The sequence below is a fragment of the Halichoeres trimaculatus genome, unplaced genomic scaffold (assembly GCF_033239565.1).
Source record: "Halichoeres trimaculatus isolate MK-OKI-2021-1 unplaced genomic scaffold, fHalTri1.1 fHalTri1_scaffold_12, whole genome shotgun sequence".
NCBI lineage: Eukaryota > Metazoa > Chordata > Actinopteri > Labriformes > Labridae > Halichoeres > Halichoeres trimaculatus.
Window position 1 is genome coordinate 24,116,547 of NW_027437190.1, and position 15,680 is coordinate 24,132,226.

Consider the following 15,680-nt stretch of genomic DNA (forward strand, 5'->3'; position numbering starts at 1 on the left):
TTGTTTATGAAGGTAGTATGATGTTAGCGCTGAGCCCACAACAAATTTCCCCATGAGGTCAATAAATTCTATTCTATTCTATTCTATTCTATTCTATTCTATTCTATTCTATTCTATTCTATTCTATTCTATTCTATCATCTATTGATTTTAATTTTAGATCCAAAAATGCAAACTTCCACACCATGTCCAACTAGCAAAAAATAAAAGTATGAGTAAAGTTTTGTGGCTTTAAACCTTCACCAGAAAAACCTAGTTCCGAAAATGCAGCTCACTACTCTCATACGCACATATTCTATGTAACAGCAAAAATACTTTCCTACTCTAAAATTCAAAGTAAAGATCTCTTGAAATACAAAGACATGTCTGTGGCTGTTGTGTGGAGAAACTTGACTGTCCTGTTATAACTGTTTTCTTCTGTTATGGTGCAAGTCTCCCATTCAGCCGAAACAAACTACATCAACAGTTTGTTTAGCGACAGTATTCATGACACCTTTTCAGCACATGCCTGAACATCTCCCACATAACTGAGTGGAATAGTTCATGGTCTGAGTCAAGAGACATAGGAGCTTCCCTTTTTTCAACACTGGGTGGCAGAAGAGGACCACCGGACCAGGGTAAAACCTGCCACCTCATCTTCAGAGATGGCCTGTCCATCAGTACATAAACTGTTTTGTATGCTGTGCTTGGCATGTAAGCATGACATTACTGTTAGATTTAATCATTTTATCGCACAGCTTAAGTGATAAACAGCTGAAGCCTGACCACCTCTGGACTACTTTGAGACTCTGAATCTGTCTAGCTTTGTTTCAACACCTGATTTGATTCACAGAGCTCACTGAAAGGATTTCAAGATGTGATTGTTTAAGCAAAAGCTCTGGGAAAAGCTACTCTGAAGAGAGAAAAATAAACAGAAAACAGAGATGATGGTGTCGTAGATATACAAATGGCGTAGTTTTTGAAACAAAAGTAGTGCTTGTAGGTAAACCTCATGGAAAGAAAGGCAGGGGTGATCGTGTCAAACTTCTCCAACTCTCTGTTCCTCCAGTGAACTTTGCACATCCTTTCGTTTTCTCTGCTGCTAGTCTGATCCTATTGCAGAGATGAAACATAAAATATTTCCTTGTTGGTGATTTTACTTTCTGAGGTCTCTTTATTTTTTCATTTCCTCAAAGAATGAGGGGAAAACAAGATTATGAAGAAATCACAGCATGTACCAAAACTATTTCTGTTTTCTGCCCAGAGGCACCAGAGTAACGTCTACTGAAAACTATTCAGTGAAATCCTGAACAATATGAGACATAAATATGTTACCGCTCCATCAGGTCATTCTGGGGACTTCAGGGACCCACAGTGGTCACATACAGTAACAGTGACCAGAGGTTGACCTCCACTGAAGCATTAAACCATGGCCATTCCTAATCCCTGACATCATTGCAGGATCACCCACCCACACACACACACACACACACACACACACAGTCACATTAAAAGCACAGAGTCACACACATAGAAACACTGTCTACTGTAAACACTCACTTGACCCCACTGACACACACAACCACAGCTGAGGAAAAAGCAAAATCCAACAACAATCGTTGACTCAGGTCGGAGAGGAAAGGCTACGAGGGAATAAAAGAATGAGTGCAGAGTGAGAAGTGGTGCGAGGGTGGAGGAACAGAGAGGAGGAATGACGGATGAGAAAAAACAGCACTACAGACGAACCATAGGGACAAGCAACGAATACACAGGTCAGAAACCCCAAAGTGTTAGTATGAGAACTGAAACTTGTTTTCCTTCTCAGGTTTCATTCCCTCCACCTCTTTCTGCATCTCCGCACTTCAAGAAACTGTTCTTAAAACAACTCCTCTCTTCTCTTTCAGCCCTGCGCCTTCCTAAAGCAATTAAGTATGAGTCTGAGTTGTTTTACGGTGCTGTTGTCACCTCAGAGAGGGCTCATTAAAGTAGTAAGGGCAGCATGAGAGCGGACTAACTGTTTAAAGCTAAAGAGAAGAGATGGAAATGTACATGGACCCAAATAAAAGATGACTTTGGTAAATTAGCACAACTTCAGCGTCTTTACCCTCCGCATGCTCCAACTCTCCCTCTGTCCAGACGGACTCATAACAAATGAGAGCGATAATTAAAACCACAAAGACCCAAGGGGGAGGGAAGAGAGATTTTAGGAGCTGGGGAAGGGGGGAGCTGAAGGACAAAAGGAATAGAGTGTGAGTAATACAGGCGTCTGGGTGCAACTGCCCAGGCATCTGGAGGTTCAGTCTCATGTACACAAGGAGACTCAGCTTGACACACACACACACACACACACACACACACACACACACACACACACACACACACACACACACACACACACACACACACACACACACACACACACACACACACACACATCACTTTGAAGATTTAGATATAAAACCCACGTTGTGGTTAAGTGATGTGTGTAGGCTGTGATCTGAGTCATCACTTGAGTCAGATTCCAGTGAAGTACCGTGCAACCCAGAAAGAATAATAAATGGTTAACAAATGTTTGAGTTTGAGGAGATTTCAACACACATAAAAGCATGTAGGGACCTAGAGGAGGATGCATCTACATGAACAAAACACACATACACATTCGCGCAGTAAAAAAAAAAAACAAGACATCCCTTATAATGAGCTTTCAAACAAGGCTGGCCTGGTCTTGCCTTGAAACCAGGAACACTGCCCTCATACAGGTAGGATTTTATCAAGCAGTGATTCACAGAGACACACTTCTCCACACTCTGTGACTCTGTACCACTTTCGGTCTCCTCTCTCCTTTCAGTTCCTCTTTCTTTTCTTTTCTCTCCACCCTTGATCACAGCCTCTCATTAATGTGAACATTGCTGACTGCTGCCATCTCCTCTGCTCTAATCAAACCCACATGGTTTGGCGGACAAACTGTGCTGCACACCTTCAGCTGTGTTCTTCCTGTTGTAACTGCAGAACTCGAAGAGTTAACATTTTGAGCAGTGACTTTGTAAAACATAAACATCCTCTTGCCACTTTCAGTCACATGCAACATGTGACTTTGAATCCCATTTGATGTTTGCATGTCAGACTTTCTGTGTCTTAACTGTGCAGTGATTCGGCAAGCAAAGCTTTCAAAAAGGATGCGCTTTGTTTTCTGAACTCTTTTTTTCTTCTTTCCTGTTCAGTTAATCTCCTGAGCCCCAAAGGGAGGTCTTGAGTCCCCCACTGACACAGAAGTGAATCAGAAGAGAAAATAATACTGTAAATTGTGGAAGGTAAGCGTGCATGCATGTAGACATCTTGCACAGTTGCTTCCTCTGAGGGCAAAGGTCAGTGATAATGACTTCCAGGAGTTGGCGGTGGGGAAGGACAGGGTCAAGTTCACATCTGGGATTATCAGGGTTAGTGGGGTGAGCAGCTTTTACTGGGGGTCATCCTGATGATAAAGTGGAGAATGCCACTGAAGTGTGACTTTATGACCGGCTGATCACACACACTTTCCCATGCACAGGCTCAAACTTGTGCAGACTAGTAGCTCCTTTCAAAAACCTGAGATTGCAACACAACAGGGATGCCGTTCTACTCTACATTCAGAAAAATACTGCAGGAAGTTTTGGCTTGTGTGAGCAGTTTCTGAGCTTCCCATTCCGCACCCAGATAAGCTCTCTTTGGGACAATAAACAGTCTGTAGACTGTCTGGATGCTTTACAGATACAGTTCAAATCTGTGTCATTTGAATGTGGAGAGGAAATAGGAAACAATAATCAGCGCAACAGGAAGTGAAAGTGAAGATATTGTTCGGTTCCTACAGAGAGACTGTTGACATAAGCCTGTGATCTGAACCTAACGAAACAAAAGAGACAAAGGAAATTGATTTACATCACTGTACAGTAGTTTTAGGGGAAAGGGCTTTTTTGTTGAAAGAGGGATGTTGTGCTTTTCCAGGCATTACAATCTCCATCTCATATACCTTCAGAAGCTTTGGATAAATAAAAGCTTTAGAAAATTCATATTTTTTCCACACACCAGAATTTTAATGTACCCTTATTTCAAACCTTGGTGTTTGAGGCCCGCCCTTCCAACATGTCATGAACCCTCAAGAAGATCCTTATACAATGACCTCATCATATCAGCAAGTCTCATAAAAATCTCATGATACTTTTCTATTTATCTCATTTCATCAGCACCTGGCAGTCAGCCTGAGGAGCTCCTGGACTCGATGCAAAGGACACAGGCGAGGTTTGTCCTGGTAGGGTCTCCCCTGGCAAAGCTCCCCCTGAATTTTCCTAATCTGTGGACTTGTTGGTGGGGTTCAGGAGTTCCTTTGAGTCAGAATGATATGTACTCAGTGATTCCCACAGTCTAAGACAGCCTAAGGGGCTGTTTACACGACATTAGTTTTAGGGTGAAATGTAAAAGTATTGTTGCGTTTCGGCCTCAGGTTTACACAGAAACAGCGTTTTAGCCGACTTGAAACGCAAACTTTTGAAAAAGGCCTCCAGAGTGGATTTTTTTTCTGAAACGCTGCTGACACCGTCGTTTGAACAGTAAGCCAGCATTTTAAATGGAAACGCTGATGTCACACTGTGCTTCGTGCAAGCACATACAACAGTACAACAGTAATGTTGTTACAATCGTTGCAGACAACCATGTTGTGCTTGTGCTGCTCAATCTGCTGTATTTGCTCTTTCAACAAAATGTGCATCTGTTGCTCCAATTCTGCACTTTTTGCCAATACAACAGGTGATCGGCTCAACTCTACTTCAGTGGAGATGGTGGAGATCTACCTCAAGCAGCTTCTGGGCAAGACAGCTACAGTGCCACCTACAGGCCTGGCATGCTTACTACAGAGTTTTCAGCCCCTCAGTGTTTCCATGTAAACGCTGTTTTTTTCACTGAGTTTTAGCATTTCCAGATGAAACATTGTCGTGTAAAGGGGCCTAAGCCAAGTCCTGCTCTCCTGAGCATTACGGCTTCCTACACAGTAGGTGTCTGCCAACTGAGGTTCCTGCCACAGAAGGGAAGACAGCTTCTAAGACAAAACTTCTGGTAGTCTTTTTGCCCTTATACAGCATTTATGTGGCCATTAAATCTGATTTACCAACAGGTGATCAGTAAATGGTCAAGTTATAGAGAGATAACTAAAACAAGCAGTTTCCTTTCCTCTTTAGTATAAGCATTGTTTATTTTTCCGTCAGTCTTCTTTAGAGCATGTTTCCAAGGTGAACTCAAGCTGGTGAGAGTCAAACACTGCCACAAACAAGTTATCATACGCTGATCCACTGTGCACATTAGGGATGGGTACCGAATTAGGTACTTTCAAAGGTACTGACCGAATCCTGTCAAATGTACCTGGTATCGATTCATGTAAAATCAAAAGGTACCATGTTTAGGTACCTAAATGCATCCTTGTGACTGTGAGGGAGTGGAAGAGTAGGCAATTTTCCATGCTAGACATGAACACAGCATTACAAGTTAATCTACTGAAGAATAAATATGTCAAAGTGAAAAAAAAGTACTCTATTATGAAACAAATTGATATTTTTTACCACATGAACACAAAAAAGTACCAAAAATTGATACCGTTGAGTACCAGTATCTATTGCCAGGTACCGGGCATTGGTACTGTATCGTTTCAAATGTGAAAGGTACCCATCCCTAGTGCACGTGTTCTAGTGCTGCTTGAGAACCTCACCTTTGTCAGTTGGTTGTATCGGTTACCAACAACACTCTTGGCACGAGCGGGAACAAGATGCCAGAACAAAAGAAGTGAAAAGTACACAGTGGTGAAAGTTGGATGAAACACAAGGAAACGAAGATGAGTGATATAAAGTTGGCACTGCTGAAGCAAACTAATACTTCTTTGAGACAGAGGAGCCTCTCTTTACATATCTGTGGCCCTCATTCTTTCACTGTTTCTCAACCTCTCCATCTCTGTCACTATCTGTTTGCCTTTGATCTCTCTGCTGACTCACCCTGTCTATCCTTTTCTCCTAAACAATGAGGTAAAAAATGACCTGCACTTTAGTCTCGAACTTTCTCTCCCTTTCTTTCTTCTCCTCTCCATCCTCCCCTCTTCTGTTTTCCCCTTCTCTTCAGCGTGGTTGAGGAATGTGTCGAAGCAGCACAAAAGAACAAAAGCTTGACAGGAGGAGGAGGAAGATGAAGAAAATGAGGGGGGAGAAAGTTGCATGAGGTAAAGGGGAGAAAAGGAAAAAGGGGGAATGAAGGGAAGGACTGAGCAGAGAGAGAAAAAGGTTGAGAAGAGCAGAGCACGGCTGAGTGGATCTGAATGCTGAGCGGTGCTTTGTCATCACGTGCTGACATGCAGCATCACACACAACATTTCAGAGCTCTTTATCAAGCCCCCTCTGACCATCAGGCACACTGTGGGTGAGGCTGTCGCTGGGCCGTGCTGAACGGCTGCCTGTTTGATTCAGTGGTCTTTGATGCATTTCTTGTTGTGTCATGGTAATATGCTAATGGCATGCAGTGAGGCTGAAGATGAATTTTCACAACTACAGCTCTCTATTGTAACCTTTGTGTTTGTATCAGTCACTTCCACGCTGGGGGTATGATCAATTTCTCTGTTTCTGAACAGACCATGATAAACAGACCACCATAGCAGCTGTAAGGCAGTCTGATGCAAACTCTAGTTCTGGTCAAAATTGTCCACAAAGAATACTTTTTCTCATTGTCAAGTGTTTTTTGTCCTCAAAGCTCAAAAATATAACTTCAAAGAGTGAACAAGTGCAAGTTAACTGTACAGAGTGACTGAAGATGGAAGTTAGGAGAGGAAATTACAGCTCTGGTGCGGCTGTTTATTGGTGCATCTCTGTATAAGTGACTTGTGAGGACATGCTGTGATTTTGGCATGGTGTGTGGCCAAGGTGTGTGTGTATGTGTGTGTGTGTGTGGAGGGGGGTGCAGATGAAGGGAACAATGTCAGTCAGCTTTGTTCTCTTCAAACAGAGCCGCAGGGCCGGATGCAAATCGTTGGATTTGGTCGCGAGCTTGTGCGTAAAAACGCACATCATGTTACCAAATATCAATCTCAGGCTGTTATTCACCTTTGTTCATCAATGTGTCTTTGTTTTAAGTTTGAGCCGACGCACTAGTCGTGTGTGTACGTGTAACTTTCTCTCACTAACTCTTTATACCCGGCCCACCTCCCTCGATTGTACCTCGCGCTAATTCGCCGTGGAGTGTAGCGGATGGGATCATCCATCAAGAGTCAATAGTTAACGTCGGCTTTGTCCCGTTGCCATCCATCATCAGCGTGTGCGTGCGTGAGCGCACACAGTGTGTGAGTGTGCCTGCTCTTCATAGGACTCACTCCGACCCTGCGGGCCCCTGACCCTGCCCCACTGGCCCGTCTGACGCGCTGTTCCAAATGCCCCCGCGTCTCCTCCTACTCTCCGCTCTTTCTTCCGCCCGAGCTGCGGGGGGTGGGGTTGGGGGCGCAAATCTCTGAGGAGACACCGCCGACCTGCGCCAACCTCACCTCTTATTTTAATCCATGCCCCCTTTGCCTTGCCTCTCGGGGGTGTTTTTTCCTCTGACGCAGGCCCCGTTAAATGGATAGCCCACCGGTCTGGGCCAGAAGCTGTATCCCATTACCACCGCTTTTATTTTTATGACACAGCGCCGTGGCGCACAGGAGACTTGGGGTGAACTTGGCCTCTCAGTCTCTTTCCTCGCTCACACCTCTCTCTCAACCCCCCTACCTCTTCCCACACACACACACACACACACACACACACACACACACACACACACACACACACACACACACACACACACACACACAGCTCTGCCATCTACCCAGGCTGCCAGCCTGGCAGTTGACTGGTGTTTCCGTCTCACCGCCCTGCAAAGACGACATGTTCTGTCAACAGACCGGTTTGTCTGACATCCTTCTTGTTTGCACTAAAATGTTCACCCGACTTGAGTCATTTACATGTTGAGCAACTGCCGGCCAGATTCCACGTGGTGAAATAGATCATACAACTCAACATTTGATGTAATATCTTGCAAGCCTTCTCCAGGACGCACGGGGCCAACAGGGCGCGGTGACTGTGGCTCACTCCAGAGAAGGAGAGGCGTCTCTGAACGCTGGCTGCATATGAAGCGCTGAAGCGCACATGTTGCCCACAGGGGAGTGGCCAGGTTGAGGCACTTGTGGATGTCTGCCTGTATTATCCCGGCCTGTGGGGCGTGTTCGTGTGAAAGAGGCGTTCACGATCCGACCCAAGTACCTCTGCTTGCTGTGCCATTCATTTGAAACGAACCGCTTATAACGAGCACAGTCACAGAGGTAACATTAGAGCTGCGAAAGACGGGCAGTCATTCAGAGAGAAGAGCAGAATTAACCGTACCATCTAAGGTTTACCATCTGGTGATCCTACAAGCTCAGAACATACTCAGAGGGGACAACTGTAAGCTTTTTGACGCAAGACGCGCAGGGAGAGCGGCGCAACTACCGCACTTGGACCTGACACTTCAACTACAAAATACCTGCAGCCAAACATGGAGCGCGAAATCCCTAATTTCGCCGGCACCTGGGAGATGAAGAGTTCAGAAAATTTTGAAGAACTCTTGAAGAAGCTCAGTAAGTGATGAAAAGAATTGTTACATCATGGTCCTCTGGCAGTGTGTCCCGTTTTTTGCGCTAGAGTGGATTCTTATAAAGCTTTTTATTTCTGTGCATAATGACACAGATCAGATGTGTCAGCTCAAACTGTAGCTTTCTCAGCACATTATAGGTCAAATCTTTCTCTGTGTCGGTGCACCAGCGAGGCTTACCCCCTGTCCCGCATTGGTGGGGGGTCTTTGTCATTCTGCAGAACCCAAAATTCAATGTTTGGCCCACCGCCAGCCTCAGCCCTTTTCCTCTCATCTCCCCCTTTGGCTTCCCATGCCAGCACAATAGGGACAAACGGCGGCACATCTGTCTGTGTCAGCCTCAGTGTGTGTGTGTGTGTGCGTGCGTGTGTGTGTGTGTGTGTGTGTGGGGGGGGGGGGGGGGGGTGACCGTTATGGCACGATACAGTGCAAGATCACATTATTATCTGAAGTGACAGTGCGAGTAAAAGGACAAACACCTGCTGCTCAGATTCACGCTGTTCTGGGGCATTTTGCTGCCTGCGTGCGTGGTGCTTGAATGTGTTATCGTGCGTGCTCGCGTGCAAAGCAGGAGAGCTATCCGTGGTTGAGGAGCAATTCTCATGAAATGACGGGCGCGTACCTGGAATTCTTATAATCACATTGAGGTCTATGAAGATAGAGGAGCGCATTCACAAACGATACCCCCTCCTCTTTTCAACACAAAAACGAGCTATTAAACAGCAACGCAACTTCAGGTCTGTCTGGGGTAGCGTCTTTTAAATGCATTTGTGCGTTTTTTGCAACATGATTAGCCTGAAAAAAGTCACTAAGCAATACAGCTGTAGAGTTAATACTCTCTCTTCCACACACACACACACACACACTTAGACATGTATCAGGGCATGTGTTCCTAAAATCTATACCCTGCATTGGCATGACTGACAGATAGGAATGCCCTCTAGTCTCACTGGGGGGCACATCGCAGCTGTATGCAGCCTGTCAGCACCCAGCTCCCTCCTCGGTCCCCTCCATCCTCTTCTCCTTTCCTCACTCCCCTTTTCCCCCTCATCCCTCTGTGTCCCAAATGCTTCCTCTGCCCTCTGCTCTTTGACATCTGACCCTGACCAACTGACCATCTATCCATCCCTGTGTGTGAGTGTGTCCTCATGTGGCTAGGACTGTGTGAATTTAAGCATTTTGGTTGCAAAGTCTCTTCAGGTTATTTTACTACAACTTGCAGTTACTTGAGAAGCTTCAGCCCCCTCAAAGGCTCCCAAATGGTCCACAGACTGGCACTCGACTCCCCTTTGTCTGACAGACACAGAGGTCAAGATGTGTCTACAGCTTCCTTCTGTTGCTTGAAATAACTTCATTTTTGTTAAGGGTTTATCTAAAACAGGCTTCATGTGGATTGACATTTAATTCGGAAACACACTTAAACAAAAATAAAATTAAAATATTTTGCATTATAAGTCAGTACACAAAATTATTAAGACTTGAAGAAGAAAAGGTGTGACAGCTGATTTTCAAAAACACCTTAAAATGGATGAAAGCCTTTTTCCAATAAATGACCGACTGACCTATAATCTATCCTTTACACAGTAGCTGTCTATTCCAACCAGATATCTTGATATGAAATTGCAACGCCAACTGGTGACAATGTTTCCATACTGAATGCAGCTCACATGACACAAACTTAGATGATGACAAAGCACCCTTACCATGCAGTGTGTGTGCAGCACACAGACAGTGCATACAGTGTGCAGCTTGGACATCCCGGTGCTTACTGAATGACTGTGCATTTCTCTGTCTGTATATATTTACCCTTGGTGACAGGTGGGAATGTGTGAGAGGTGAGAAGTGCGAAACCCAACTCGGCGGCAGATACACACTGGAAGTTGTACACACACTTCCCTTCACACTTGGACAGAGATCTTCACACACCACACACAGACCACTGCTGCCCCTTGTCTGTCTGAGTTCCCCCTCCTCTCTCCCCCTCTCCCACACCGGGCTGCTTCCCTCTCTTTTCCCACGCTGGATCATGAATTTATCAAAAAACACTGAGGGAGTATCAGAGTGTGGAGAGGGGAATAATGCTGATTACACTGGAGAAATAAATAATCGTGTGTGTGTGATGATTAAGCGTGGGGGGAATGCAGATGTGCTGGGCATGCTTTATCATATGACCTCATTGTTTCCTCTGTCATCATTATTGGACAGAGCTGTGTGGCGGCAGGCTGCTCCTTTTACCCTGAGTGTGCAGGAGGAGACTGTGAACAAACAACAAAACCACACTATTAAAACAAGCACACACTCACACACACACATAATCACACACACACACCCCTGGGCCTGTGGGTTTGCATGATTTAGTAAAAACTGGTTAAATTGGCCCTGCTCCTTCAGGCTGGAACCAATTAAACCAACACTGTAACTCCAATAAAACTGTGCTCTCATGAGCAGCGTAGGTGAGCTTGAAGGTGTGTAATGCTCGCATGGTGGTTCATTTCTTTTTGCACTTTGTAGTTTTGTGATTGTGTTCTTGTTTTTGCTGCTGTAGATGTGAACGTGATGCTGCGTATGATTGCGGTGAAGGCAGCAGCCAAACCTCTGGTGGAGATTAAACAGGATGGAGAGACCCTAAATATTAAAACGTCAACCACAGTCCGCACCACCAACATCACGTTCACTGTGGGACAGGAGTTCAATGAGGCCACAGTAGATGGGCGCGCCTGCACGGTACGCAACACTTGTATTCATGCCTTTCTGCTTTCTCTGATTGTGCACAGATACACGCACTACACGAGAATACAAAGAAGAAATGTGTAATCTCTTTGATTTTGGCTTTTCATCACATTTTCTCTGATAGCACATCTTGACCCCTCCCTTAGTCTCTGAAGTCCTATCATACTACATCATGTTTTTCACACTGTCTACGACCCCTTTCAACTTTCGGTCTTCCCCTCATTCCCCTTCCTGCCCTCCTCCTCCCTGATTCTTCCCTGTTTTCCCATAGATGGCCTCTGTTCGGCCGTCTCCAAAGCAAACACATGCAACCAGCCAATGCTTTGCTCTAGTGGCGATGAGCGCATCACAAGTTATCACCTCTCAGCGATTGCCATGCTCCACCTTTCTTATTTTTGCTCTCCATTAAACACTCCATTATCTCTTTTTTCCTCCACTGCACATTTATGAATCAACCCATCCTTGCATCTAAGAATTTACATGATTTCTCACATGTTTTTTCTCTTCCTTTACTCAGAGTTTTCCACGTTGGGAAACAGACACCAAGATCAGATGTGAGCAGACTCTGCAGAAAGGAGAAGGACCAAAGACGTGTTGGACCAGAGAGATTACCAATGATGGCAAGCTGATCCTGGTAAAGCATGACTTTAACTTTAGGGTGCATGGATTCAGGCTAAAAAAAACACTTATCATCAAAATATGACCAAATGCAATGAATGCATCGCAAAAGACTGCCTGAAATGCTACAGTTGAAAATTTAGGAGAAAAATAGGTGGGGGGAAAAGTAGACATTTACTGTTTGGAGTCTTTTAACAGTTCAAGAGAAACCTATGTCATTATTAATCAGTTGCAAAATTGTTAGTGAACAGTGTTACAAAATATCAAAGGTTTTCCTCATACTGTAAACCCCTTTCAAAAATATTAAAGACAAAAGATGCATTTAGATGCCATTTTGCTTTTACCTTTTACCTCCATCACTGTTACTTAGCACTAGTTGCTACCTGCATTTATTTTAGTACTATGCCAATTATGCACAAAAAAAAGAAAATAAAAATAAAAGACTGATATTTTAAAAAATTGCATCTTAAGCACCACAACACTGATCCAATCATTCAACTGGCAGAAGATGAATGACTTTCTGTCTGGGTTACAAATGCATGTTCAGACATCAACCTCAAGCATTGAAGTGTCTGTGACAATAAAACCAAAAACTGAGACAAACAAATAATTAAAGTGTAAGTGGTGCATGCTGTGAAGGCTGCTATAAACCACTGCTCTTAAGAAAACGTGACGGTTGCAAAAATCTCTTCTTCACAGAAACAATTCCAAGTAGAAGGGCATTAAATGAGTGACTCCACCCAGCTAACATGTTATGGTTCATCCAAACTCATTTTAAAAGGGTTTAAAATTATTATTGAACCCAAGTCAACGCATAAACCAGTCCAACTGGATTTCATAAATGCATCCACAACAGACGTCTCTTAGATTTTTAATTGAACAGCCTGTAAACAAAAAAAACATTCGTACAGCAGGTTTACTGTGGTTTGGCTCAAATCTGAAACTCTTAACTGTGCCAGTAATTTAGTGAGACTGTTTTTGAGCATCAACATTCATAGCGTGATGTGAAAATGCCACTGCACTTGGTAGAACTCATGAGGTTTTGATGTGACTGCAATAAAAGTGGATAGAATGAAGTTTGTGCTGCCTTTTACAGGCATGTTCTGCAGATGAATTAATTTTCTGTTTGGTTTTACATGACTGATTTTAAATGACCATCTCAGGCTTCCATAGTGTAGACAGGGAGAAACTGTGCAGAGAAGCATCAGAGCCAAAACAACACAGTTTTAGATTGGTTTCATATCGGTCGTTGGATTAAAAAAAAGGCCGATGTCAATATGCACCAAAATGCCAAATATCAGCCCTGATTATCGGCCCTGACGATACTATTAAAGAAATACTTTTTACTTTCTTTTCAGACCATGGGAGCAGACGACGTGATATGCACCAGAGTCTACGAGCGACAAGGAAGTTAAAAGGCACAAGAGCACTTCTCCCACTTTTCATCCTTCCAGCCCACTCTCCCCCCATGCGTCACCACTCACTGTCCACTTGTAGTTTAATTTCAGTACATCTCTTAGCTTCACTATGTTACTAGTTTTTTCTAGTGTATCAAATTTTGTATCTTCTCAATGGTCTTAGCCTTCTGTCTCTACAGCTGCCTCAAATGTACTCAGCTGGGTTTTAAACATGGATGTTGCATTGTAAGGTTGATTTGCTGACTGACAGCCCATTATTTTGTATTGTTTATGTATATGTACGTGTGGGTATGTGAGTATGTTTTAGCAGAAGAGGTGTGAGACTTAATCTGTAGATATATAAACCGAATCTATGAGCTCTTCCAGTTTCAGGTCAGTTTTGATGTGTCCCTTCTTTTTGTTCCTGTAGCCCCACAACTTTAAAACCTTTTCTATTTCACAGCGACATTTTATATTTATTACCACACTAGAAGTCTGATACTGTACCGCGAAAGTTTTTACTATGTGTCCCTTTTATATGATATGTGATCATAGAAAAGTACACTTTCTATGGCAAATCAATAAAGCACGACATAAACTCAGCTTGGCGTCAAATGTTGGCCCTCCTGTTCGGAAAACCATTAGCGTTTAACTGTGCATATGCTTTATGGTTTGTGAGTGTAGCTGTGGAATATGTGCTCAGTAGATGGCTCCATCTTATTTTAGGCTTTCTGTCAGCTGTCTGCAACTAGAATAACTTGTCTGTCCCCTCCCTTCCAGTCCTTCTCCCTCCCTCTCAGTTTTTGTCTCCCCATCCATCCAAATCCCTTTCTGCCAGTCATCTATCTGCCACATGTCCCCTTTATTCCCCTTTCTTTATTCTACAAGGCAATACTGTTTCTGTTTAAATTTTTTTTTTCCTTCTCTGTCTACTTAGTTTTATCACAGGTTTCATTTGGATTAAATAATGCTGGATTTTTCCCCTGCACCCAGAGCAGCACAAACATACAGCCAGCTGCAGAACTACCACTACTAGACTATGCTATGTTTGATTTCCATTTGCAAATGGGTTACATTTGGATTATTTTACGTCTGGAAAGTTTTTGAAGGCTGCTTGACTTGAAGAAAAAAAAGACTGTAACAAGGGAAGCAACTAACATGCACAATCAGCTGCTTTTTTTTCAGGCATTAACGTCTAAAAGTCCGTACTGTTTACCTGGTATGCGTACTGCTGAAATATGATCATGTCTAAACTCCTAGATCAACTTGAATTTTGGACGAAAAAAGTATGACAATTTATCTTCAAAAAGGGATGCTCAGAGGAGACTAATTTCCACTTCAGACCAGCCGGCCTGAGAAAAAATTAAAAATTGAGTGCACAGCTAGAGTTGGGATCACAGACTCTATCAGTTTCTGATGACAGGTTTGCCAACCATGGGGTTAATTAGAAGAGACAGAATCAGCCAACATGACACGCCTGTACTGGTTACGCAGCTCTAGTTGAATTAACCAGACATGGCCTTTTTAGAACTTAAACTCCATTTCAAGACCAAAGTCTGACAAATCACGCTCTGCTACAAGGCACTATCTGTCATCTGTGTGTACAGTTCAGGGCTGGCATGCACATCCAGTCATCACACAAATGGGACCATTAGTTATAATGCACCTTAATGGAACGACCCATTTGGTAGTAGTGTTAACGGCATGCACTGCTGCTGAAAACTGGCCGGTTAACTAATGCACCTTTAGAGCGAGGCAGGTGCAGAGTGTCATATGTTCTGGAAAGTTCCTGGAAAACCCCCATCTAATAAATTGGATGGCTCATACATCCTCCATATAAACAACAATAAGAAAATTAACGCTCTTCGAAATCTAAATTTGCTGTGTATATGACATCGTCATACTTTTCTGAAGGATTAATTTAATCTCTACATATCTGTTCCCTTTGCACATTTCATCTTGAATGGTAATGCATGAGCATGATATCCACCATCTTCAAACAGCCCAACAAGTGCAGTAATCCTGTCGTTAGCACCTGTAGTGCCGAGGTCTACTGCCATTAAATTTAATACTCTGTTGGGGTGCTAATCTCGCTCATGCGTACCGTTAATTGATTTTTTTTCCCCCATCAATAGTATAAACAGTCCCTTTTTCATTGCTAATGGCTGGACATGCATACGGCCCCGGTTGTTAAGGTACAGCTCAGCCACAATACGTGCCCCAATTTCAGGGATACAACACTAAAATATTAGTAACTTGTGATGCTGACTAGTAATTCTGGTGATGGCTTTTAATT

At 43.6% G+C, this 15,680-nt stretch overlaps 1 protein-coding gene and 1 long non-coding RNA gene across 2 annotated transcripts in view; one reads left to right on the forward strand and one right to left on the reverse strand.

Annotated features, from left to right (window-relative positions):
* Positions 1–15,680, reverse strand: part of LOC141800492 (uncharacterized) — a 36,475-nt gene that overhangs the window by 14,023 nt on the left and 6,772 nt on the right. The window lies entirely within an intron of this gene.
* On the forward strand, positions 8,241–13,910 carry LOC141801004 (cellular retinoic acid-binding protein 2-like). Its single transcript, XM_074683893.1, has 4 exons — positions 8,241–8,625; positions 11,185–11,363; positions 11,887–12,003; positions 13,346–13,910. The coding sequence occupies exons 1-4, from the start codon at positions 8,544–8,546 to the stop codon at positions 13,400–13,402; spliced, it is 435 nt and encodes a 144-aa protein (XP_074539994.1). The 5' UTR covers positions 8,241–8,543; the 3' UTR covers positions 13,403–13,910.

What these genes read in the sequence shown, in the direction of transcription:
- LOC141801004 (XM_074683893.1), top strand. Translation starts at nt 8,544, where the DNA reads ATGGAGCGCGAAATCCCTAATTTCGCCGGCACCTGGGAGATGAAGAGT. An exon ending in TAGATGGGCGCGCCTGCACG is followed by an intron (nt 11,364 to 11,886) that starts GTACGCAACACT and finishes TCCTTTACTCAG; the next exon opens with AGTTTTCCACGTTGGGAAAC. An exon ending in ATGATGGCAAGCTGATCCTG is followed by an intron (nt 12,004 to 13,345) that starts GTAAAGCATGAC and finishes CTTTCTTTTCAG; the next exon opens with ACCATGGGAGCAGACGACGT.